At 45.1% G+C, this 24662-nt stretch overlaps 3 protein-coding genes across 4 annotated transcripts in view; 2 read left to right on the forward strand and 1 right to left on the reverse strand.

Annotated features, from left to right (window-relative positions):
- Positions 1-2020: 2020 nt before the first annotated feature.
- Positions 2021-20657, forward strand: flvcr2a (FLVCR choline and putative heme transporter 2a). 2 transcript variants are annotated; one of them, XM_080012106.1, is made up of 13 exons: positions 2021-2213; positions 2322-2351; positions 5971-6643; positions 10077-10218; positions 12260-12400; positions 14830-14897; positions 15232-15335; positions 16319-16429; positions 17200-17305; positions 17445-17556; positions 18005-18069; positions 18643-18759; positions 19661-20657. In XM_080012106.1, exons 3-12 carry the CDS (start codon positions 5978-5980, stop codon positions 18715-18717), a joined length of 1590 nt encoding a protein of 529 aa, XP_079868232.1. In that variant the 5' UTR covers positions 2021-2213; positions 2322-2351; positions 5971-5977; the 3' UTR covers positions 18718-18759; positions 19661-20657. The 2 variants fall into 2 exon arrangements, with proteins under 2 accessions (XP_079868232.1, XP_079868231.1); XM_080012105.1 differs by lacking the exon at positions 2322-2351 and having other exon boundaries at positions 2149-2213.
- A 139-nt stretch (positions 20658-20796) lies between these two features.
- erg28 (ergosterol biosynthesis 28 homolog) lies at positions 20797-23766 on the reverse strand. Its single transcript, XM_080012107.1, has 4 exons — positions 22891-23766; positions 22690-22780; positions 22488-22606; positions 20797-21761 (listed from the first exon to the last, which is right to left on the reverse strand). Exons 1-4 carry the CDS (start codon positions 23021-23023, stop codon positions 21673-21675), a joined length of 432 nt encoding a protein of 143 aa, XP_079868233.1. The 5' UTR covers positions 23024-23766; the 3' UTR covers positions 20797-21672.
- Positions 23767-24507: 741 nt separating this feature from the next.
- The window catches only part of ttll5 (tubulin tyrosine ligase-like family, member 5), a gene marked incomplete at both ends in the record, with an annotated part of 45493 nt that continues 45338 nt past the window's right edge, over positions 24508-24662 (forward strand). Inside the window, one exon of the mRNA XM_080012023.1 lies at positions 24508-24566. Coding sequence (XP_079868149.1) covers positions 24508-24566 — 59 coding nt within the window. The remainder of the gene's footprint in view (positions 24567-24662) is intronic.

A 24662-nucleotide genomic window follows, 5' to 3' on the forward strand; every position in this document is an offset into this window, starting at 1 on the left:
GGACGGCGACGTCCCGAGCGTCGGCTCCCACCGCCCGCTCGCGGCGCGCGTGTACAAGAAGCGCTGGGCGATCCTGCTTCTCTTCAGCGCCTACTCCCTGTGCAACGCGTTCCAATGGATACAGTACGGAATCATCAACAACGTGTTCATGAAGTTCTACGGCGTGGACTCCTTTGCCATAGACTGGATGTCCATGATCTACATGCTCGCCTACATCCCGTTCATTTTCCCGGTCACCTGGCTCCTGGATAAAAAGGGGCTGCGAGTCATCGCGCTCCTGGGGTCCGCGCTCAACTGCGTCGGGGACGTGGGTCAAGGTGGCCAGCGCCAGGCCCGGCTTGTTCTGGGTGTCTCTGCTCGGACAGTCTGCGTGCGCCCTGGCGCAGGTCTTCATCCTCGGCTTGCCCTCGCAGTTAGCCTCGGTGTGGTTCGGCTCGGAGGAGGTGTCCACCGCCTGCTCCATCGGAGTTTTTGGGAATCAGGTAAGTTCATTTATTTATTTATTTCTTTCTTTCTTTTCAAGAAAACCTGAAAACCTGTCTTTGAGGGTGGGTATAATAATAAGATTAATAACAATAATAATAATAAAACACACGCACACGCACACGCACACACACACACACACACACACGCACACGCGCACACACACCCTGTCGTGGAAATTCCCACACTACACGTCAGCGTTTCTACTATTGTACCCAGGTGTGAGATAAATCAATTAAGTATTGAATAAACAACCACTTATTGCTATATTCTTAGTTTGTCTCAAATGGATGCAACCGCCGGAGACAGTACACACAGAGAGGTGCCGCCTTCTGAGGTGTTATGTTAGTTCTCCGGATGATCCTCTGGATAATGTATGTATCACTGCTCTGGGTTACTGCGTACTGTGCTGTATTGCTGTTCTGTTCGGTGTTACTGTATTGCTGTGCCCCTCTGTTGTATACTGTACTGTATATCTCCACACACACACTACCTCACTTTATTCACATGCCACTTTAATGCACACATCTGTATATATATAATAGCCAATCCCATATACGTAAGTCTATTCCCTTTATTTATATTGTGTATCCCCACTCCGCCTTACCTTTTGAGTTTTTTAAATTTTATTCTATATAATTCGATTCACTTACTGCATTACGTTTTAGGAATCAGTTAGTTAGTCAAGAAGAAATGAGGTAGCTACCGTTGTATTGTATCTTCGGGTCTAGAACATATTGCGCACAATCACCGGGTGCGTTGCGCTGACATTTCACTGCATATGATGTGTGGAAGTATGTATATGTAATGTGAGGAATACACCTCTTGATTGTTGGGAGTCTTGAATCCACAGGTCGGGGGTACACGCGGTCGTTATTCAGTTCTGTGAGGAAGACGGCACCTATGTTAGGTTATCAGTAAGATTCAGTTATAATAATAATAATAATAATAATAATAATAATAATAATAATGATGATGATGATGATAATAATCGGATATTTGTTGTTATTCATAATAACAATCACATAAACGATGTGATTGTTGATTGTTGTGATTGTAATCATAATGTAGTTGTGGCTGTTCAGTCGGTTCAATCGGATTGTTCGTGCGCGACGCAGCGCTGCTACTCCGCTACTCCTCTGCCCGGGCCGGTTTGTTCGTCAGTTCATTTCCCCACTGTGGGGCCCGTTTGGGACGTGTGTTTTCCCCCGCCCGTCTACATCGTTAAATATTTGATTTGAAGGAGAAGTACTGTACGTCAAATCGGTGTGTTTAAACTGCGCGGGGGGGGGGGGGGGGGGGGGGGGTTAATAAGCCTCATCCAGCCAGGGGTCGAGGGAGCGCGGTCCGGAAATACAGGAAAAACCCGAAGGCGCGCGTCAGCCGCGGCGAAGTTGGCGGGTCAAAGCGGAAGTGACGTGGCCGCCCGACCCCACCATCTTGTGCGGGCGGAGTGCGCGCACGGGAGCGCCGGAGCCGTGGACCGGGCGCTTCTACGGCGGGACGATAGTTTTGTTTGTCTTGCTTTTTGTTGAAAGGGAAAGTCGTTTGGCAGCGTTAGTTCCGGATACGTTTCGTGTCCGTTTATTTATTTTTATTTTTTTTTTGAATTTCCCCCAACAACAGAACGCGTTCCACGCTGTCCAATTCCGCGTCCGCCGAAACAAAATCTGTAGATTTTCATAGACGTGTATCGACGTGGAATGGGGTTGTGACAAGTTGTGATAACGGTAACGTATGTATGTTTAGAATTAAAAGAAAAAAGAAAAATGTTTTATCGACAGGGATACTTGCCTAATATCACATGTCGGTGATTTTCCTCAAACTTTTTCTCACAGTTATAGCTTACCCCCAAAGTCTCGCAGAAGGTAAATTTTATTTATTTGGTCATTGTTAAAAAAAAAAAAAAAAAAAAGCAAAAGCATGGAAATCAATGCATTTGGGATTTTGGTTTTTGATATAATGAGGGTGGTGTTTGCTCATTTCATTCATGCAATTTCTCCAATACCCCTGGAAGTGGTGTAGGTTGAGGTGACAGGAGGTAGGACACTGGAGGTAGAGGACAGGAGGTAGGGGACAGGAGGTAGGACAGAGGATGTAGGGGACAGGAGGAAGGGGACAGAAGGCAGAGGACAGGTGGTAGGACAGGAGGTAGAGGTGACAGGATGTAGAGGGCAGGAGGTAGGACACAAGAGGTAGGAGACAGGAGGCAGAGGACAGGAGGCAGAGGACAGGAGGTAGAGGACAGGCGGTAGGACACAAGAGGTAGGACACAGGAGGTAGGACACAGGAGGTAGAGGACAGGAGGTAGGACACAAGAGGTAGGACACAGGAGGCAGAGGACAGGAGGCAGGGGGCAGGAGGCAGAGGACAGGAGGTAGGACGCAGGAGGTAGGACACAAGAGGTAGGAGACAGGCGGCAGAGGACAGGAGGTAGAGGACAGGAGGTAGGACACAGGAGGTAGGACACAGGAGGCGGAGGACAGGAGGTAGGACACAAGAGGTAGGACACAGGAGGGAGAGGACAGGAGGTAGGACACAAGAGGTAGGACACAGGAGACAGAGGACAGGAGGTAGGGGGCAGGAGGCAGAGGACAGGAGGTAGGGGGCGGGAGGTAGGACACAAGAGGTAGGACACAGGAGGTAGAGGACAGGAGGTAGGACACAAGAGGTAGGACACAGGAGGCAGAGGACAGGAGGCAGGGGGCAGGAGGCAGAGGACAGGAGGTAGGACGCAGGAGGTAGGACACAAGAGGTAGGAGACAGGAGGCAGAGGACAGGAGGTAGAGGACAGGAGGTAGGACACAGGAGGTAGGACACAGGAGGCGGAGGACAGGAGGTAGGACACAAGAGGTAGGACACAGGAGGGAGAGGACAGGAGGTAGGACACAAGAGGTAGGACACAGGAGACAGAGGACAGGAGGTAGGGGGCAGGAGGCAGAGGACAGGAGGTAGGGGGCGGGAGGTAGGACACAAGAGGTAGGAGACAGGAGGTAGAGGACAGGAGGTAGGACACAAGAGGTTGGACACATGAGGTAGGACACAGGAGGTAGAGGACAGGGGGTAGGACACAAGAGGTGGGACACAGGAGGCAGAGGACAGGAGGTTGGACACAAGAGGTAGGACACAGGAGGCAGAGGACAGGAGGCAGGGGGCAGGAGGTAGGAGACAGGAGGCAGAGGACATGAGGTAGGACACAAGAGGTAGGACACAGGAGGCAGAGGACAGGAGGTAGGACACAAGAGGTAGGAGGCAGGAGGTAGGACACAAGAGGTAGGAGACAGGAGGCAGAGGACAGGAGGTAGGACACAAGAGGTAGGACACAGGAGGTAGGACACATGAGGTAGGACACAGGAGGAAGAGGACAGGAGGTAGGACACAAGAGGTAGGACACAGGAGGCAGAGGACAGGAGGTAGGACACAGGAGGCAGAGGACAGGAGGCAGGAGGCAGAGGACAGGAGGCAGAGGACAGGAGGTAGGGGGCAGGAGGTAGGACACAAGAGGTAGGAGACAGGAGGTAGAGGACAGGAGGTGGGACACAAGAGGTAGGACACAGGAGGCAGAGGACAGGAGGTAGGACACAAGAGGTAGGACACAGGAGGCAGAGGACAGGGGGCAGGAGGTAGGACACAAGAGGTAGGAGACAGGAGGCAGAGGACAGGAGGTAGAGGACAGGAGGTAGGACACAGGAGGGAGGAGACCATTGGAATGTTCCACTCTCTTGAAAATGATAGGAGGCGTCAGGTGTGTTGTTTTTATTTTTTAATCTACAAGAGATAACATTTGGCAGTCCGTCCCTCCGATCCACCCAGTGTCCTAAATGATTCCCTGTAGTCTTATCACTTAGTCAATTACAGATTATTACAACATCCTCCAAGCTCATCTTATCTCATGAGTGCTATTTACTATAGGTCCATAGAATTAACGTCAGACATGATTAAGTAAAACCAATTAAACTCAATTCATCAATCAATGAATCCAATCCTGACACTTTGGGGTAGCCATGACACAACAGTGACAGCATCCGAATGTACTTGCATGTGTTGCTAAAAGCAGCTGGAATCCAAACTGTCCGAGAGAAACTAACCAGCTAACTGCACAAACTGCCCGTCTTGATATGTATCACAAGATGGAGAGGCATGTGTACGTCGGTCATGGTGGATGGTGGGAAGTCTTAAAGAGGACCTATTTATGCACCTTTTCACCGAGTTCACATATGGTCTCTGAGGTCCCCAAAGTGTGTTTGAAAATTTTTTTTTTTCTGCCGAAAACACCACCCAGATTATGCATTGGAGCCATCCGAGCTGTTTCGGTGGGTAAACCCACGTAATAACGAAAAATAAAATAAACACGTCTACCGTTTTTGTTTGGAGAAACGCGGAGTGGATCGTGCACCGCAGCCTACAGTACAGGCGACCTCACGTGGACACACACACACACACACACACACACACACAGAACAAATGGCAGCAAATCCGAACAGCTCGTTTTAGCACGTTTCCTGAAACCGACAGCTCACAAAAAACTGACTGAGTTGTCTTGTTTCACAGTTTGTGTGTTAGTTGGCCCATCAGAGACCCAAACGGACGGTATGTGCACAACTGAAAAAGTGCGTTTTGCATAATAGGTCCCCTTTAAAGATGGAATATTCAGACATTAATAAAGAATATTTCCTGCTTTGCACGTTTTTCATTTCATGATTTGTCAGCATATGTCAATATGTCATTTGTCAAATCGCAATCAGCTAAAATGTCTGTTGATATCCATTAACAGCATGTATACTAATGATTTATGGGATGAGGTTGAACACAATGTTTTTCATTGCTTCTTAACTGTCAACGCATGCACATTTTTTTGGATGAACAATAGCAAGTCTGCAGTTTTATTAATGATGCATGTAACATTTTCGAGTGAAATCTGTGCCAACTTTCCTGCCTTCCAATATTTAACCTATTGCCATTTGCTTTCTATTTCTGCTGAACCTGCAGACTTTGTTTAGTGTCATCCATCGTGGACTTTTGTTCCGTGAGGAAAGGCTTTTGTGTCTGTGTATGTTCTGTGCGTGTCATGTGCTCAAATTTTACAACAGAATCCCATGCAGTTCATGAAGAATCCCAATCAGAGTTCAGATACAGAGCATGATATCAGGTGCTGTAAGTTGGTGTAACCCAAGCTGGGAGGGGAGGAGGAGCCTTAATTGAGAAGAAGGAACATTTCCAGAAGAAAAGTGTCACATGACTGACAGGGCTGTCTGGGGTAAATTGCAGAACAGCCTTCTCACTTCGCAGAGTGACTCAGACATGATGGGGTGGGCTTGGTCCGGAGCTCTCCAACACCCCTCGTTATATTAAAACTTTCTTAAATGCATGCTGGTTAAATCAGCAGGCGTAACAAGCCAAAATAGTACATGTTTGGTCCGCAGTCGGGAGAGAAAGCTACCTGATACGAACTAGCCACGAGGAGAAATATTTTGTTTTTCTCTCCAGCTCCTAAATGCTTCAGGGGCCCAAACGCACGAGTATTGACAAAGGGAGTATGAATGTTGGATTACAAAACGACTGGTTGGATGGCTTCACCATGGCTCAGGGGTGCGAGTCGCTTCCGCCACGACAGGAGAGAGGTAGTCTGGAAGAACACGACCGCCATCCGCTACTGGGAGACAGCAGCCTGACGTCGGAGCCCCCTTTCCTGGACACCGCTCAACTTTTCCCCCTGATGGAGACCAGGTTGTACAAGCGGCGCTGGGTCATGCTCTTCATCTTCAGCATCTACTCCATGAGCAATGCCTTCATGTGGCTACAGTACAGCATCATCAGCAACATCTTCATGCGCTTCTACAGCATTGGCTCCTTGACAATCGACTGGCTCTCCATGATCTACTTCTTCACCTACATCCCCCTCATCTTGCCCGTCATGTGGCTTCTAGACAACAGGGGCATTAGAGATGTAGTTGTGGTGGGCTCTGCCTTCAACTGTATCGGGGCTTGGATTAAGACGGGCACGGCGCATCCCGACATGTTTGCCGTCACCTTCTTCGGACAGTTTATGTGCTCCGTGGGGACAGTGTACGTACTGGGAATCCCGTCCAGACTTGCCTCCCTGTGGTTTGGACACCACGAGGTCTCCACCGCCTGCTCCATTGGCGTCCTGGGAAACCAGGTGTGTATGATCACCCAAAATTGCCTCAAACTTTGTTTTTGTGCATATCCGTGTGTTCGCTTTAGTGTTCATGTACGAGAGAGAGAGAGAGCGACGGGGAGAGATTTCTAAATGACAGGCAGTGTGCTGGCAATAAATTGGGGATTGTTTGCATCTCTGCTACTGAATGTGTGATTGTTCCGTTTTCGCTATCCCGTCTTGCACATGCTGATTCCAACCGTTTTCCCGTAAGCTTTTCCTCTTCAGTCAGCAAGTTTAAACAAGTGAATCCCTCTCTCTGCTTGGAGGAATTACGGTTGGCCTAGTGGCCTCCTCACCAACGGGGAGAGTTATCATAGAGAGACAACTGTACACTGTGCAGAGTCAAGCATTTCCTTTCTTTTGGATTATGTTTTCTTTTCTGTGAGTTATTTTTTTTTTTGTGTGCCATAAAGGATTTGACATGATGTGAGAAATTTTACCCCAGGTGTCCGCCCATGCGGTGTGGTGAAAATAAGCGTAGGAAACATTTTGTTTTTTTTCTGAATCCAAACAAAAACCTTTTTTTTGTTTAATTTAGATCCATTCAAGGTAATGGGATATTTTAAATTTGCAGGATTCATGTCGAATTTACAGACAATTCATTTTCAGATTTGATTGGAGGAACGTATTGGTCCATAGTGTGAACAGGCTTGGCTCTCGTAATTTATTTGTCTGTACGGACTCAAATTCCTAAATAATCTTGGATCCCAGCAGTCCTTTACTAAAAGGACTGCTAGCGGGAAGGCCCTTTGAGTTTGCGTCGGAATCCAGGGATTCGAAAGGGGGCCGGCTTCAGTTTTAAGCTTGCCCCATTTCTGTAGTGTTGCGGGGTGTCGTGCCGAAGAGAAACCCCTGAGCGAGTGGCAAGATGGATCTTACAGATGAGGATTTTAATAAGTGTATTTCTGCAGTTTCGGCAGTCTACACGGTGTTGACGGTTGAAACCTTTAACGTAACGTTGTTTAAGAACATGGTGTCCCGACAGGATGTTTTACCTTGTCTTCCCAATGGCTACGGGAAAAGTTTAATTGATCAGTGCTGGCCGTGTTTGTGTTTGCTATTTGCCAAGGAGCACATATCAGATCCCAGCAGTCCTTTTCTAAAAGTTTTCGTTTAGTCCCTGGCAATAGATGGTCAGCCATGTCATGTTCAATCAGCATGTTATTGTTCTGTTTTTGCTGATCAGGTTGTTTCCAGTAGGGACTCAATCCATGTAACGTGCGCTAACAGATCCCCGCCCCCCAGCAACATGCTCGGTCGAAACATATAGGAAGTGAAAGAAAGCCAAAGCATTGACACACATATTAGCGCCACTCCCATCTGTTAACTGAAAAAAAAATAAAAGTTGATCTGTGAGACTAGTTCCTAAACGTTGCAGTATATTTTATTGGGTGAGCATTTCAAATACAAAATGTGCAGCATGAAAAAACATATATGGATAGAAAACACATTTCTGGAAAGATGTGAGTTTGTACTTCTTTCTGGTGGACACAGTCCAAATCAACTAGCGCGAACCCATTTAAATGCTTTACTTCAACTTAGACGCTGGAATCCAAATTTTTACATCCTCTTCATAGCACATTCAAGCTGGAAACTTCATGGAAATGTACACAGCCCACAAATGTGTCCATTAAGACTTTGCTTACTGGAAGGAAATGGAGAGAAGATAGAGGCCCAGATAAGATTAGTGTCTACTAGTGTCTAGTACACTAGTATGTCCAAGAGGTAGTTGGAGACTTTTATCCAATTGCTGAAAGTGATTTTTTTTTATGCTTGTGTGTGTGGTTTGTTCTTCCTAGCCTGGGTGAAATTGCAGGGAATGGGGAGTGCCTTCCACCACTCAAACCTTCTGCTCATGAACAAGCTACTATGGCTTTGGTAAATGAACTGGACAATGAGATTACATTGAGAATGCTGTCGTCATGGCAAGTTAGTCCGGTACTCTGGGGGGGTGTGGTTGATTACCTTAAAAATATAAAGGACCAAAATTAGGTTGCATTGCAAATATTTGAGAGAATGTATTACGCTTCCTATGTGACCTGGAGCCAGATCAACAAGCGGTGTAATTTGATCCCATACGGGATCCCAAACAGATAAGTACATTGACGATGTGACAGGTGCAATCCTGTTAAGGAAGCAACGTTTTCTCTGTTGAATGTAAGAAAAGAGTCTTCCCCCCTCTCCCCCAGCCTGTTTGTTGAAATACTTTAGAATAGAAAAATAAGAATAGCATTGAATGCCATGTTGACGCCACACCACAGCACTACTAATAATGCCCTTCAAGCTTCGGTTTGGTTAAAACACTTTGCTGTTAAGTGTATATCTGCTCTGTAACTCAAACCCCCTTACTTCCTGTGGAAATAAAATGATGCATTGTTTTTGGTGACTTGCTCAAAGTTATTGTATTACTTTGATTCTGCTCCCAGCCCCCACACATTGAAGCATATGAAGGTTGGTTAAAGCCATATATAAAATTGTGCCACCTCTTTTTCCGTCACATATCTCGATTTTTTTTCCTTCTTATTTTCCTCTGCTCTCTGACTTACTCTTGAACATGGATAACTTTTCAGCCTCTCCGATGAAGGAAAGCTGACGTTCAAAAAAAAGGCTTTTGTGACTCTCATATAACGCTATCTCTAGCTAAATGACCACAAGGTAAGTAAATCAATATTCTAGTCAGCTGATGTTAGAGCTAGAACCACTGAGTGTGGCCATTGTATCGTCTTAAGCTACTTACTGTATTTTACTGAACCCATGTCTGAGAGTGAAATTCGGAACAGTGGGATTACAGTAGCACGCTGCCCTTCTTGCCCTCTCACCTTCCCCCTAGAGAAGTGGGACCTCGGTGGACGTCCGCACTGGAATGTAGAGTGGCTAGGAAGCATCGGAAGGAGGCACTTCTCCTATGCTCTTCACATTTGGAAAGTTTAGCAACACTGACTGTTCCTAGAAAGGGTAGGGGGATGGGGGTGGGTTCTGAAGTGCTCATGAACATCAGGTACATTTCTTGACTACTATCATCGCAACGCTTACACATACACTCTATCACACTCCCCTTGCTGCGGTCTTTATCCAGGTGTACAGGTTCAACAGCTTAAAAGCTGGTGAAATGTGATGGCAACTAATAACAGGCAGTCAAATGTCGACACCGTCTTTTCACATTAGTTTGGTTAATGTGCTTTAGAAGAGTGTTTGCCGTCCATGTTTCATTCTTGGGGTTTGCCCCGTTCTCTCACGATCCTTTCTTTTCTTCTTGACGCAAGGTTGATTTCCTGTATAAATGATGCTGTGTGCCGCGATGTGTCGTTTCGTCTCCGTATTCGCGTCCGTGTGTGTGTGTGTGTGTGTGTGTGTGATTGCCAGGTGATGCCACAGAGCGATAACAGCTTTTCCCTTCTCCCCTCACTCACAGCTGGGTATCGCCATTGGGTTCCTGATCCCGCCGATCATTGTGCCCAATGTGGACGATGTGGACGAGCTGGCGCACCACATCAGCATCATGTTCTACGTCACTGCTGGAGTGGCCACGGTGATCTTTGTCCTGGTGATTATTGGTAAGTCCCCAGGGATGCCCAACCTTTTTCTTTAGTGTATTGTATTGGCGGTCAGCGGTCACTTTTGTCTGAATTGTTTCTATTCTCATGGTAGAGGGAGCAAGGTTATGACAGCATAGAATACGTTATAACATATAGTCATGGATTTTGTTACAATTTATGTTTGAACGCTCTAATTTTTGAACGGATATTTGACAGTTAGGAATTCTTAAGACCTCAAAAATTGGTGACCCCAGTGGTGACCCCATGTGAGAGTGCTACACCCCAGATTGGGAATCATTGCATTCGTCCAATATATAGCCCCTTTTCCATCACAGAAACAATTTCAGGAACCAGGAATCGGTACTACGGAGCATTTCTCTTTGTAATAAACGTCCCACGGAAATGTCTCTATAGCTCTGTGGCCGCTTCTTTCCAATTGCAAGACATGTGGGTAAAATGTTTATAAGCAGTTAATTTGCTCTTTACAGTTATGTCAGGTCAGGGTGATTAGTGTTGTTATGTTCTTTTGAATAAGAACCCTCATGGAATTTCATTGCAGTCATATTTGTTTTACATATCCTTTAGTGAATACCCTCCTCTCATTCTAGGCTCCCTCTCTCGCTCTCGCTCTTGCTCTCTCTCTCTCTCGCGCTCTCTCTCTCTATCTCTTTGTTTCTGTGGGCACTGTAGAAACACCAGTCCTCCCGAGGTGTAACCCATTTTGAGACGTGCTCTCCACTGCAGGCTCGCTCAACAACAATTCTCTGTTCCCACTAGATGAGCAGTAGCATTAATCGCTGTAATTGTTTGAGCAGATCGCCTCAGACACAATGTGAAAATACAAGCACTTCAGTATCAAAGTCGAGGAAGACTTTCATGAGAACTACCCCAGGGCACAGCTAAATCCCTACCGATCCCTAATCCCTTTCATTTCCTCCGTGAACTGAGACTAACCGGCTCACCAAAAAACATCATACATTGAACATCCCACCAATTTCATTATGTACATGTAGGTGAGCCATTGCAGAAATGAAAGGAAGAAATTGCGTGAGAAACACTGATGTCACGTGAGAAAACTCCCATCTCAAATGTGTGAGCGCTAACAGCCCTGAGTAACCAGTTTAGAAAATATAAGAGGTACAAAATATTTAATGTTAACTGCCGGAGCATTGCGTTGCACCTTGTTCAATGTACAAATTAGACAGGCAACAGGTTGAACAGATAGTGTAAGGAACAATAAAAACAAAACATCTGGAAAGGTTAGTGGGCTCTTACCTCACTGCGTGTGTCAATAAGACAAAGTACAAAACACACAGTTTGAGCCGCTCACACATTTGTTTTACGGCTTAGCCAAATGACAATAGACATTGAAGACAAAAAGACAAAACTTCCGCTGAGCCCCTCCGGTGAAACGCTCCTAAATTGTTCTTTTTGACAATGAACCATGAAGGTTCAGTGCAAACACTTGTTTTTCATGCTGAAGGTTACTACAATCTTATGAATGAAAACTAAATGTGAGGATAGAACTTATATTCCACAATCTTAAGTAAATTAACCATAACTCTTACTCATAATACTAGTTTTACTGTATGCTTGTTTTTTTTGTTGACCATTTATTCAACTTTTTAAGTGGAGACTATTAACCCTTTCCATCTATGAAGGTGTAATCTAGCTATAATCAACACACACGCACGCACGCACGCACGCACGCACGCACGCACGCACGCACGCACGCACACAGTTATTCTTGAATTCTAGTTTTTATTTATTGTTTCTGTGTTCCTGGGTAGGATTGCGTCCCACTGAGATCCTGACTCGGGTCGCTGATCCCGTCAATTTAATATAAGTCCAGATGGTGTTTTGTGGGGACGACTGGGTGACTCAGAGCTTTCACTTTCACATCGATGTCAGTTTTGAGACGGGGGAATAAAGAAAGACAAGCCACATCTTAAACGACACTTGATGACTGAAATCCCTCCAATCGTGAGAGGTTTTTTGTTGATCTGCATGTCTCTGTTTGTGCTGCGGCTGCTTGTCCGTGTGTCCGCCTGCCGGCTAGTGTTCCAGGAGAGGCCAGAACTCCCTCCCACGCAGGCCCAGGCCCAGGCCAGAAACCTCCTCCCGGATGAGTACTCGTACACGGCCTCCATCAAGAGGCTGCTGTGCAACAAGTCCTTCATGCTCCTGGTGATCAGCTACGGTGGGTTTCTGCTCGCTTCAGACTGAGAGCAAGCTCAACTTTTCTGTCAATAAGCTCTTAATATTTTAAATTGTTGAGCGATCTGACTGAACAAGGGGGAAAAGTTCACATGCCAAAAAACCCTTCCTATGTTTTCTGAGTCAAATTAGTTATTTGACTTTCTAAGTCAAAGGGATGGAGGCGGGTGGGCCCTGTATCTTATTCTGGAGTCAGAGTTTGCTCTACAGCACATTCCAGCTTTTTGACAATTATTTAAGCTCGTTAAACCAAATACTGTTGACGGCTGTAAGCCTCCGAGCCCTACAGGATCTATCTGACCTGCATCTAACGGGGTATGAAACCACAGAGACGCACGATAGAAAGACTGGTCTAGTTAAGTGGCTCAGGAAACTGAATCTAGACCGCGTTCCAAATTATTATGCAAATTATATTTTTATCTTATTTTCCGAAATAGTCGATGCAAATGACAGTATCATTTTCAAATCATCAACCGTTAGGGTATATTTCAAATGTTATTGAAAAAACCTCCAAATGATAACAGTATCTTTATAAAAAAAAAAAAACCTCAAAATGCACTGTTCCAAATTATGCACAACAGAGTTTCAAAACATTTTATAGGTTGTAAAGAACTGAAAATTGTCATTTGTTGAATTTGCAGCATTAGGAGGTCATATTTACTAAAATCAAAAGCTATTTCAATCAAAAACATCTTAACAGGCCAAGTTACATGTTAACATAGGACCCTTCTTTGATATCACCTTCACAGTTCTTGCATCCATTGAACTTGTGAGTTTTTGGAGAGTTTCTGCTTGAATTTCTTTGCAGGATGTCAGAATAGCCTCCCAGAGCTGCTGTTTTGATGCAAACTGCCTCCCACCTTCATAGATCTTTTGCTTGAGGATGCTCCAAAGGTTCTCAATAGGCTTGAGGTCAGGGGAGGATGGGGGCCACACCATGAGTTTCTCTCCTTGTAGTCCCATAGCAGCTGCAACCCTTTCTGCTTGTGAGCATTGGTTAGGGGTGGCCCAATAGTAGGTTTATGAACAACTGCAAGCCTCTGGAGGATCCTACACCTTGAGGTTCGCAGGACTCCAGAGTCACCAGCAGCTTCAAATACCTGTTTGCTGCTTTGTAACGGCATTTTAGCAGCTGCTCTCTTAATATGATGAATTTGTCTGGCACAAACCTTCCTCATTATGCCTTTATCTGCACAAACCCGTCTGTGCTCTGAATCAGCCACAAATCTCTTCACAGTACGATGATCACGCTTAAGTTTTCGTGAAATATCGAATGTTTTCATACCTTGTCCAAGGCATTGCACTATTTGAGGCTTTTCGGCAGCAGAGAGATCCTTTTTCTTTCCCATATTGCTTGAAACCTGTGGCCTGCTTAATAATGTGGAACGTCCTTCTTAAGTAGTTTTCCTTTAATGGGGCTCTGCTGGCAAACTAATTATCACATGTGTCTGAGATTGGTTTCAGTGATCCAAAGGGCCCTGAAACACAATACCATCCATGAGTTTAATTGAAAAACAAAAAATGTAATGTTTATGACACTTAACTCCAATTTGCATAATAATTTGGAACGCGGTGTAAAGATAACAGATCACCCTTTTTTCAGAACAGAAAGCCAAAACCAACTTACACAGCATCCATCCAATAAGCTGCAGACAATGTTTCCATAGTACTGTAGGAAACATCATAGGTAAAAACAAAAAAATATAAATAAAAGAAAGCTTACGTGAGAACGTACCCTAGGAAAAACAAGTGTCAGCTTTTACTCACTTTGAGACAATTAGATATCTTAACACTTTTAATACCAACATTTAGCTTTACAGAAATGGAAAGATAATTATGTATTTATCTTATTTTTTACGTCAACAGTTTGGTATGCCACATGCCTTATCCGTCCCTGGTGAAAGATGTCATCGTCATAAAAACAGATAAAAAAAAAAGTGGCTTACCTCACTCGATTACTCTTCCGCTCAGACACGTGTCGTCGCATTAAATGGGCAAAAAGTAACTCCAAACACAACACTTGTTAATAGTTACAGTCTTTATCTGCAGTTTATAGTGATAAGAGGATCCATCATCATGACTATTATTTTTTCGTTTCAAAGGTCACTATCCTGTTGTTGGTTGTCAACACATAGAAGATGAGGCATATTAAATCTATAAAATATAAGTTGTACAGAAAACTCCCATGGACGTCCCCCTGAACTTGTTGTGTTGAGTGGCATTGACAGCCTTCTTAGGAGACAGCGTCAGATCGTGGCTGCAGGCGAAGTATGGCCGCCGTACAGTTCCCACCAGAGTTTTTGGTTGTGAGGACCGACCGGGGAGGAGCTCAGGGTCCCATCTGGAGCGTCTCCACTCCCCGCAGCGCTTCTGAAAATAGACGGAGACTGTTTCTCTCCCTCCTTCCTGCAGGGCTGAACGTGGGCTGCTTCTACGCCGTTTCCACGCTGCTGAACAGGATGATCATCGAGCACTACCCCGTGAGTCCCCGCTCACTGTTCACCTTTCCACTGCCAATAAAGTTTCTTTCTTTCTCTCTGTCTTTGTTTGTTTGATGGTTTATTTGTTTGCTTATTCCTTCCTTTCTCACCTAATCTAAGTGCAGTAAGTACTAAGTCTGCTGACGCTCGCATTGCTCAAGCGATGTGGCTCTCAGATAGATAAGTTGAGCCTTGGATTCCAGGAATTGTGCCGTAACAGGCCAACTCACCTCGGAAAAGGCCCAGGGTGTGAAAGGTCACAGTCGTCTCATTGCTTGTCTTCAGCATCGCAGCCAAAGGTCATAGCAGGAAAGATCAATGTTTATCTTCCCAGGGTCAAGAGGTGAACGCCGGGAGAATTGGCCTGACTATCGTCATCGCCGGCATGGTGGGATCGCTCATATGTGGCATCTGGCTGGACAAAACCAAGACTTATAAGTAAGATGTTCATTCAACTCCCTGAAAGAAAGTCTCAAACCAAGAATCGCAAATGTTGAGCAAAATTTAGGTCAAAGTGATACATTTTGCTAGAATGGCTAACTGGGTAAATGTTTTTCTGCCCATTGGTTTCCAATAGTCTGTTGCTGCTTCCAGTTACAGAAATGATACTTCTTATCTGTCCTTTCAGTGTGATCTTCTCTTTTGTATCGGTGTCATTCATCTTGGATCTTTCATTTTTACACCTTGTTTTTTCCCGTTGTCAAAATGTATCACTGTGACCGCACAGAGTCCAGTTCTCCCCTCCCCAAGCTCCCCTCCCCGTCCCTTCCCTTTGCTCAGCGCCTCGCTTCATGATAATGCAGGGGCTCTTCTCACGAATGTCTTTTGAATCGTCCCATCGCGGGGAGACGTCCAAGCAAATTAAAGCTATTGCGCGAAGAAGCCGCGTCTGACGTTCCAGCGGAATGAGTTCTATCTCTGATGCGCCTCTTCTCTTATTTAAGGCGACAGCACATCTCCACTTGTCCCTCCAGGATCCAGCGGAGCCGTGCTCGCGTCGCATGAAACATGGGAAACAGTCACAGACATGACTCTAATACAACACAAAGCCACCCAGTCCGAAAGTAACAATAAACAATATATATTTAGCCACTATAATTAACCCTGTCTTGTAAATGTACTTTTAGCCTGCTCTGAGGCAATTCAATTTCTGACTGCAAACAAAAAAGCTAAAGCTCTTTCAGAAGGATACGATTGTGAAACGCGCCTCCTGTTATCTGAAAAGCAAAGCGGCGTAACAATCGAGAAACGTTTCGAGCCCAAGCTCTTACGCAGCATTCAGACACGCAGCTGTCTAAACATCCAGTTTTGTTGTCGGCTCTCACACTCCCATCCTGCTCACCTCCCTCAAAACGCGAGATTTAACCGCCGCGTGCGGCCGCATACTGTAAATACAGCTGTATGATTTGCTCCCACCTCAGACAGACCACCTTGATCGTCTACCTCCTCTCGCTGGTTGGAATGCTGGTCTACGCTTTCACCCTCAGCCTGGGTCACCTGTGGCTGGTGTTTGTGACCTCCGGGGTTCTGGGGTAGGTACCGATTCCCCCGGTCGCCATGGCGACGGCAAGGCCGTCGGATTCTGAATCACCGTTCCTTCTATTCACCTGCCAGAAATAGCTCAGAGAAGATCCTGCGGCCTATCGGTAGCAGCAGCTCAAAGGAAACCGCAATTCAGGGAAAGGCTATTGACATGTACGGAAGGAGGGAAGTCATATCGCGTTGATACTCTTAAATGTAAACAGCCGTCACGGGCAGTGATAACACAGTGTTGCGGTGGGTATGGGTAGTTACAGTAGTGCTTACAGATAATATTTAGGGTCACATATTAAGGGAAAAGCTCTTAGTTATTATGTTAGTCTTTATGCAACTTAGGATAATTCCTGTTTGTCACGTGAGCTCCGTGAGGCCCGGTGGTAATATTAAACCGGACTTTAAATGTGCAGCTCAAGGTTCTCTACTTTTGTTTCCCCCCCAAAGTGAATCCAAGTGCTGTTGTGTTCAATAAAAAAAAGACTTACTTTCACAAGAAACATTCTCCTCCTTTGTATTTCCAATAAGCCGTTTAAGTCATTAAGCGAGCGGTTCCCATTGCGGGTTTTTCATTTATTTATTTCCCTTTTCACGAAAGCCAAGAGACCTTTCTGCTTGGGTAAAACACTTTGCCCTGCCTGGGTAACTATGGTTGAGACGCTTTGGCCGCCTCATCCTCGGTCAGCTCAAATCTAATCCGTTTGGATAAAAGGTAAAAAAAAAACAACAAAGCGGCTCGTCTGGAGGTTTGTTTTTTTTCTGTCCGCAGGTTCTTCATGACAGGATACCTGCCGCTGGGCTTTGAGTTTGCTGTGGAGCTCACCTACCCTGAGTCCGAGGGAACCTCCTCTGGCCTGCTCAACTGTTCGGCTCAGGTCAGCGGGCGGAGGCAGGGATGCACACGACTGTAACGCACGCTCGTTGACATGAACGGATAGGTGAAGGTGTCTGTGTTTATGGGTTGCTTTGCTCGTCTTGGATTAACACCTGGTTCCCTCGCAAACGTCCGCACAGGTGTTCGGGATCATCTTCACCATCGCCCAAGGGAAGATAATAGACGCGTGGGGCACGTTAGCCGGGAACATCTTCCTCTCCATCTTCCTCCTCATAGGGACCATAATGACGGGTACGGGAGCAAAGCTTTTCCTCTAAATGCGCACACCCGGCGATACTTCTGACCGCAGAATGGTGGACTTTGAACTCATTAGCCTCGTCTTCTCTGATGTCACCGCTTTAATGATGTGGGTGGTAGGGTGGGACTTGTTAGAACTGTGCACTCTCTCGTTCCAACTCAATATCTCGACAGTTCATTTTTTTTATGGAATTACAACGCCCGCAAGTGGCTTAATTGACGAGCGTGCTTTTCACTTACCGCAAGAGAGAGATTAAGATCAAGAGATTAACCATGTTCTGTTCACACGTTCCCTTGTTATGAGTCGTTTTTTTTTTTTACTTAAATAGTCAGAGTTAATATAGCCACAGATCCAAGATGAATTCAATTCATTGGCGTGATGTTTATTATTATTATTATTATTTTTATTCTTTCTCCACTCTTTCTTCCACGTTCACGACAGGATTAATTAAATCCGACCTGCGACGCCAAAAGGCCAACCAGCTGGCGGAAGCCCGGGCGGTAAACGTAAGTGCACATCGTGAAGCCAGAGGTGGAAGCTCAATCTGCATCCCCTCAAAAACGAGCGAACGGGATCGTTTCCACCCCCTGACTTTGTGGCTTCTTCTCTGCAGCTTCTTAGTGCAATGCACCGCTTCGGGTGTGCGTGTGCGTGTGTGTGTGTGGTGTGCGGGTGTAAAGGGGTCTTTTAACCTTTCCTTCTAACCTTCTAAAAACGTACTCTTATTCCCAAAAAACGTATTATGCTTTACGCTTATTAGGCTTATTATGACGAGCGCCGCATCGCTTGTGCTTCGAAGGTAATTCTTTGCCATTGCACGGCTAATGTATTTTGCTGTCTTACCTCATACTTTTTCTGTATATATATTTAAAGGGAATAGTTATAATAGTGGCCTAAATATGATTCCCATTTCATATTCTTCCTGCCTACTTGGGTTGGACTACTGAGCATGTCACTAGTCGTGCAGTATTTTAGCTTGTAATGGGTTTGTTGGTGTAATGGGTGGAGGGAGGAAAACAGGGGTCGGGGTCGGCCTCGGGGAGCCTCTCCCATGCGTGACCCCCAAGCTCCTATTCCAGCATACAGGCTCCATGTGTTCGGTGCAGGACTACGGGGCCACAGTGCCCGGCAGCCCCCCCCAGTGGCGGCCATGACACAATCCCACTACCTCATTAAATCCAAAACACTCTGCCAAGGTAGGGACACCCAAAATACAAAAGACCGCACATATATATTTCGCCGTTAAGCAAATACATTATGTTCACAAAATATGTCCATTGTGTGATAATTCATTTTCAATATCTAAAACAAATCGGAAACACGTTCCGGTAAAAAAAAAAAAAAAAAACAACTGAAATACAGGAATATTAGAACAACGAATTGCTACCGACTTGCCTTGTTTGATTTTAGATATTGAAGAGATAGAATTTTAGGTCTTGTCATAAAAGCATAAAACTCATTGATCAGTTTCATTAGAAGTTTCGTAAAATTTGATTTCACCTGTTTTTACAAATAAGGTCTCTTTAAGATGACAACGTCAAATATAAAACATTTTCAACTACGTTGTTTTTTTAATTATCCCAACTTGAAATTCTTTTAATCCAGGTTATAAAAGACTGCGACTGCATCTTCAGTTATGGTGTTTTTGCGATTCTATGTTGTTGTTGTTTTTTGTCTCTCTCTCATTGTGTTTAGTTTAGACTTAACAATAGCAGAAATCAATTAACACAATGAGCGTTTAGTGAGATTGATGCAAACATTCAACTCTAACAACTCCAATAACAGTAGATTTAAACAACATTTGTAGAGACATACTTGATCAGCATACCACAAAAATTGAATTAATATTAATGATTTTTTTATTATTTTATTTTAAATGTATTTTATTTTCTAAGTGAATTTGAATCAATCGATCTGTTTATCGCTGATTTCATAAAAGATGATTTGTTCGTTGGTTAAAGGGGCATTTTTGGGCGTGTTGTTGATTACAGTAGCATCAAGGATACTACGCTCTCTGATGCCTTTTAGGACAAGGATAATCAAGTATTTGTTTTTATCTGATTGGTAATGTTTCCCCCTGTCCGTCTTATTTCCCAGAAACCGGCAGCTACTTGTAAAGGAGACGTCTCTCTCCCTGTGACTCTGAAAGAGGCGAAGTTATGAGGCGAGGCGTGAGAATATACTGATGTGAGGAGGCAGACGTCCCTTTACGACGTCAAGGAATCGAAACGGGGATATCTTACTCACAAGACACAAACATGAACGTAGACGACACAGACTTGGACAACACGCTGCTTCCCATTTACGAGTGTGAATGAGTTTAAACTAAATGTGTATATATTGAACAAACAGGCCCTTAGGAAGGCCCGGCGAGCCAGTAATGTGATGTGTGTGAGGCGCTGCACCGACTCTTATAATTTTTCGGGCCTGAGCTCCAGGGAAGATACCAAGTGTACACAATGCAACACAGCTTTATATCAATCATGCAGAATGAAAATTTTAATGAACTTGGGAGCCTCAAAGGTTTTTAAACATATCCCCAAAAGTAGAGATTTTTGAATAGAAACTACTCGCCGGGGGACAGCTGCTTGCTTGCATTTTATCTGAAACAGGCCTTTTACATTTTTAACGACCTGCTGATTTGAGTGCAATTGAAATGTCACTTTAGTAACACGGACAATTAGAAAAGTGTTGAGTTAACGCTAAGCTTTAAATTAATGTTGAATCAGTATTCTATGTTTTATAATGAGCATTACTTAATGCAAATTTTGTATTCTGTAATGGCTGTTTCTCGTCTAGTTACTCATCAGTTAAATATGAGGGGTATTACTTTACTTTCACTCTATTTTTACTCTTTATTACCGAGTACATCTGGTGGTGAATACAGTCAGTTCTGTGCATCTGGGCATAACTTTGAGGGTCACCCTTTCCTTGTTTTTGTGATATTCAATGAACTTTGTTGAAACATTCCATTCTCGGAAAAGGAGTCAAATACAGGGGGGGCAGCTGTACTTGGTGTTATACTGTATGTGTGGAATGCTGTTGATGAAATGATGTTTGCACAAAAATGGAGGGAGAGACAAGGCAAAGCAAGTTAACTTGCTTGTCCTTTTACACAATGAAACAATATTAGATTATTTTGGAGGTGAAACTCATAAAACTGTATATTTGTTACTGAGAAATGTATCTTATACTGTGCAGTTAGATGAATGTCTACAATTCAATGCATCATATACGTGTTTTACTTGATTTATTGCGATCTATAGTCGAGTGATACTCCTCTTTAAATGATTGTGTAATCGTGAGATTACTGTGTTTACTCCAGGGGAACGTTGTTTTGTAGGATATTTCATATCTGTCATGAATCATTTCTGAGTGTAAGTGCTTGTCATACCTAGTGATGAAGAACCTAATCATCTGAGCTAGCAGAATCAGCTATGAATGCTGGTCTTGTGGGAAAAAAAAAAAGGAATAAAAAAATAAGCTGAGGAAAGACAAAATTTGTTTGGTTTCTGTAGAAAATGTATTATTGTTATTTTCAAATTGGCACCACTAAAGGCTTATATTTTCAGAAACATACCTGGTGGTATCTTTAAATCGTAATTGTTTCCAAATACGAAACCGAATGTCAAGTTCAACCATCTACAGATATGGTCCAACCAAGGGAAAACAGCATTTCATTTCACTTCACATTTGCAGGTTCAGTTCCAACACTACTTTTCCTTCGGAATTATAAACCTAAAAAAAAAAATGTACTCGGTTAAATCAGTATTTTTGAGTGGCCCATAAGCCAGCACGTGGTGAACATACTGAGAATGTCACTGCAACACTATCGCAAGATGGTAACACTACAAAACTCAGGAATAAAATCGCATTGCATTGCAACAGTTAAAGCACTTGAGGATAAAAACAAACACGCAAGCAAACAAACAAAAAACACTTGAAAAACATCTGGATATGTACAGTATATCCTAATCAGTAGAATGTGTGATCTACAGCATTACTTTTCACACTCAGTGCTCCTGGTCCTCAAATTACCAAACAAGTGACCGGGACACAGCCACAAGCGTATGGTGGTGGGTGGACAAGGCCAATTTAAGTGTATGCATTCAATTCCTCTTCTTCTGCCGTGACCCGACTTCCTCCTGCGCTTCCGGAATGCACTGGAACCCAATCAGCATTCCCACAATAGAGAAGCCTTGAGGAAAAAGTGCAAAAAAATAAGTTACCATTTTATTTTCATTTTTTTTTGGGTCACAGTTTAAATCTTACATTTCCATGCCATACAAAGCCGTAGGTGGAGAGTAACGGAGTCCTTTTACTGAAGTACTGTACAGATGTGGGGTTGGTGAATTTTTAACTTTACTTACTAATTCCATTTTAGCTCTTGCTTTTATCGCACTACATTTCAAAGCAACCATGTCAGCAATAAGGGGAAACCAGTAGACGAACCAAAACTAGACGGTTAACACCTTAAGCTGAGCACACAGAGGAGAATGCTTATTAAAATGATCACTGGCTCGTTAATGTGTTTGCTGGCGATAACTCTGGCGCAGTGATTTTCAGCCTTTGCACATCGAGGACCCTCAATTCAAGACACATTAGGATCCAATCTGATAAGAGTTAGTCTCTGGGGCCCCCATTCTGGGAAGATTTTAAACATTAGATGTGATTTAGTCCAAACTTCCATACCCGTCTGAGAAAGTTGCCGAGATGACATTATGATGAAATGGTGATGGTGCTGAGGTCTTGTAAATGAAATGAAACGGTGACGTTTGACTATTTATCATTTTACCGGAGACCACCACCAACCAATAATCGAATTGACGAGGTGCATCATTCAGTCATGAAAATAATGCTCAAAAAAGACTGGATCCACATAGTCATACAACTTACAGTACAGTATATGTAGGTATACACTTACTTGCCACAATGAGGGGTGCCATGACACCTATAGTCAGAGGAGCGGTTCTGTAGATAAAGGCTTCCGATAGGAAATGTCCCAAAGCCAGCACAAAGGTCCAGAGGGTGATGTGGTAGAGCCTGGAGACACAAGGCAGCTTTACAACGACACGCCAATCGCGATGATCGGCCGATTACGCAACAGTCGCGACCGCTCCACTGACGTTTTATTCTGGATGTCAATGGCACAGGCGCAGCGTGTGATCGACGACAGCAGCGTCCAGATCCCGAACGTCCGCGCCTGGAGGCCGTTCACTGCGGGGCAGATCGCGGGGTTAAGGGGCCGTTGTAATTTTTTTGTTGTTGTTGTTGTTGTTGTCGTTGTTCGATCCGCTGCCGGGTTTGAAACGAGGGACCGCACTCACCGAACTCCGGCGCCCCCGTGTAGAGCTTCTCCGACAAGAAGCGGTGATCCCTGAAACTCTGCACGGTGTTCCCCACCGCGATGACGGACACCATGAGCAGCCAGCTCCGCAGGACGTTCAGGAAGCGGCTCATCTCCGGGAAATAGAAGAGAACAACCGCACGAGTGAAACGTTCATAAAAAAAATAATATATATGACGATATATATGACGTCGCGTTGCGTCGTCGTGCCACCGATCGTCGCCGGCCCTAACGAATCACGGAGCCGCGTCCGATGACGCCATGACGTCGCACCCTCCAGGCCCCGCCCCCGGATCCGCCGCAGCCAATCGCCGCGAGCCTTCCCCCCGCACACGCGTGGCCGCGCGCGAATGCGGGGTTCGTGTCGCGTGGGAAAGACTCGCAACGCGTAGTTTTTAAAAATAACCTCTTTGCGCACAATATGAAGGCAAGTCGATTTCGTTTCGCGTTTTACGCCAAGTTATTACGTTATTGTGAATGAAACGATTGGTACCATTCCTACCATCCATCACAAAAATGACAGAACGTAACTCTTATTAGGAATAGAGAATCTTTAGCCGCCTGGTTGTGACTGTGACATCTACTTTTGCTTTGATACTATGACAAATGCGCTTGTACAAAAAAAAAGCGTCTCCTAAATAACGCAAGGGCGTGGAATGTGCCAGACTTATATTCTATATTATAACGTTTTATCTCGTCGTATCTTATCCTGTTACCACGTTGACGCTACGACACCACACGCATCGTAAAAGTTAGCTGCAAAATAATAGTATCATCGAAACCGGAAAGACGCAAGTGACGCGTAGAAGCAGCAAAGGCAGCATGGGTGCGGTAAATCATCCTCGCGTCCATTCAGATCACGAATCAATCGGGTAAATACTCAAACGAGTAAACCGTCAATCTGAGGTCGTCTCTAAACACCGCCCTCTCCTCGCTCGGTGACGGGATCTCTTCAGCGCTTTCGAGCGGTCCCTCCCTCTCCCGCGCTGACGTCAACGGGATTTCCGAGTCGCCGGCGACAGTTGCCGTCTCTCCCACGTGACGTGAACGCGGCGGAGAGACGGCGGTGTTGATTGGACGCCGGGCCCCACCTCGCCATTGGCCAGCGGGCTCGGTCGGTCGGTGTGGCTGCGCATGCGCATCCTTGTTGCCACTGACTTGTTGTAGTTACCAGAAGGCGCAGGTAGATGCACCAGCGGCTGGGCACCGTGCGAGCTCGCCCCCTGCCCCCGGCCCCCTGCCCCCCGGTAACAAATACACGCCGGTGGCGGCGTGCTCGGGTATGTAATTCAGAAGACGTAGACCGGTACCAGCAGTGTACTCTATGACCACTGACCGGCTGGAGTTAGCCGCTCCACCATTCAAGCTAACGCTAAATCGTAGGCGTTAGGGTGTTACTAAGCTTAAGTCCGCGGCCGCCAAGATTGCAAGTGTAATAACAATGTTACGTGCAGGTGCAAATCGACTGCCACTGTTTTTCATCAAACGATGGTACATTTCCCGACAGGTCGGAGGTGCCATGATAAGCCAAGGTGCCTGATCCCAGGAGGGTTTTACCCTGGAACCCCCCCTCCCCTCTCTCTCTCTCGCCGAGGAGATGCCATCTGTGACCCGGGGCAAAGAGGATTCGGAGTCCCCCTCCGAGGACAAGCGGGAGTGAGTGGCTGCGCTGATTAAAAGTTTGCAATAGGTCATATTGCGCGTTCCCTCGGCGTGGTCTTCTAAACCAAGCCATTATATAGAACAAGAAAA

Source organism: Zeus faber (genome assembly GCF_960531495.2).
Source record: "Zeus faber genome assembly, chromosome: 13".
Taxonomy (NCBI): domain Eukaryota; kingdom Metazoa; phylum Chordata; class Actinopteri; order Zeiformes; family Zeidae; genus Zeus; species Zeus faber.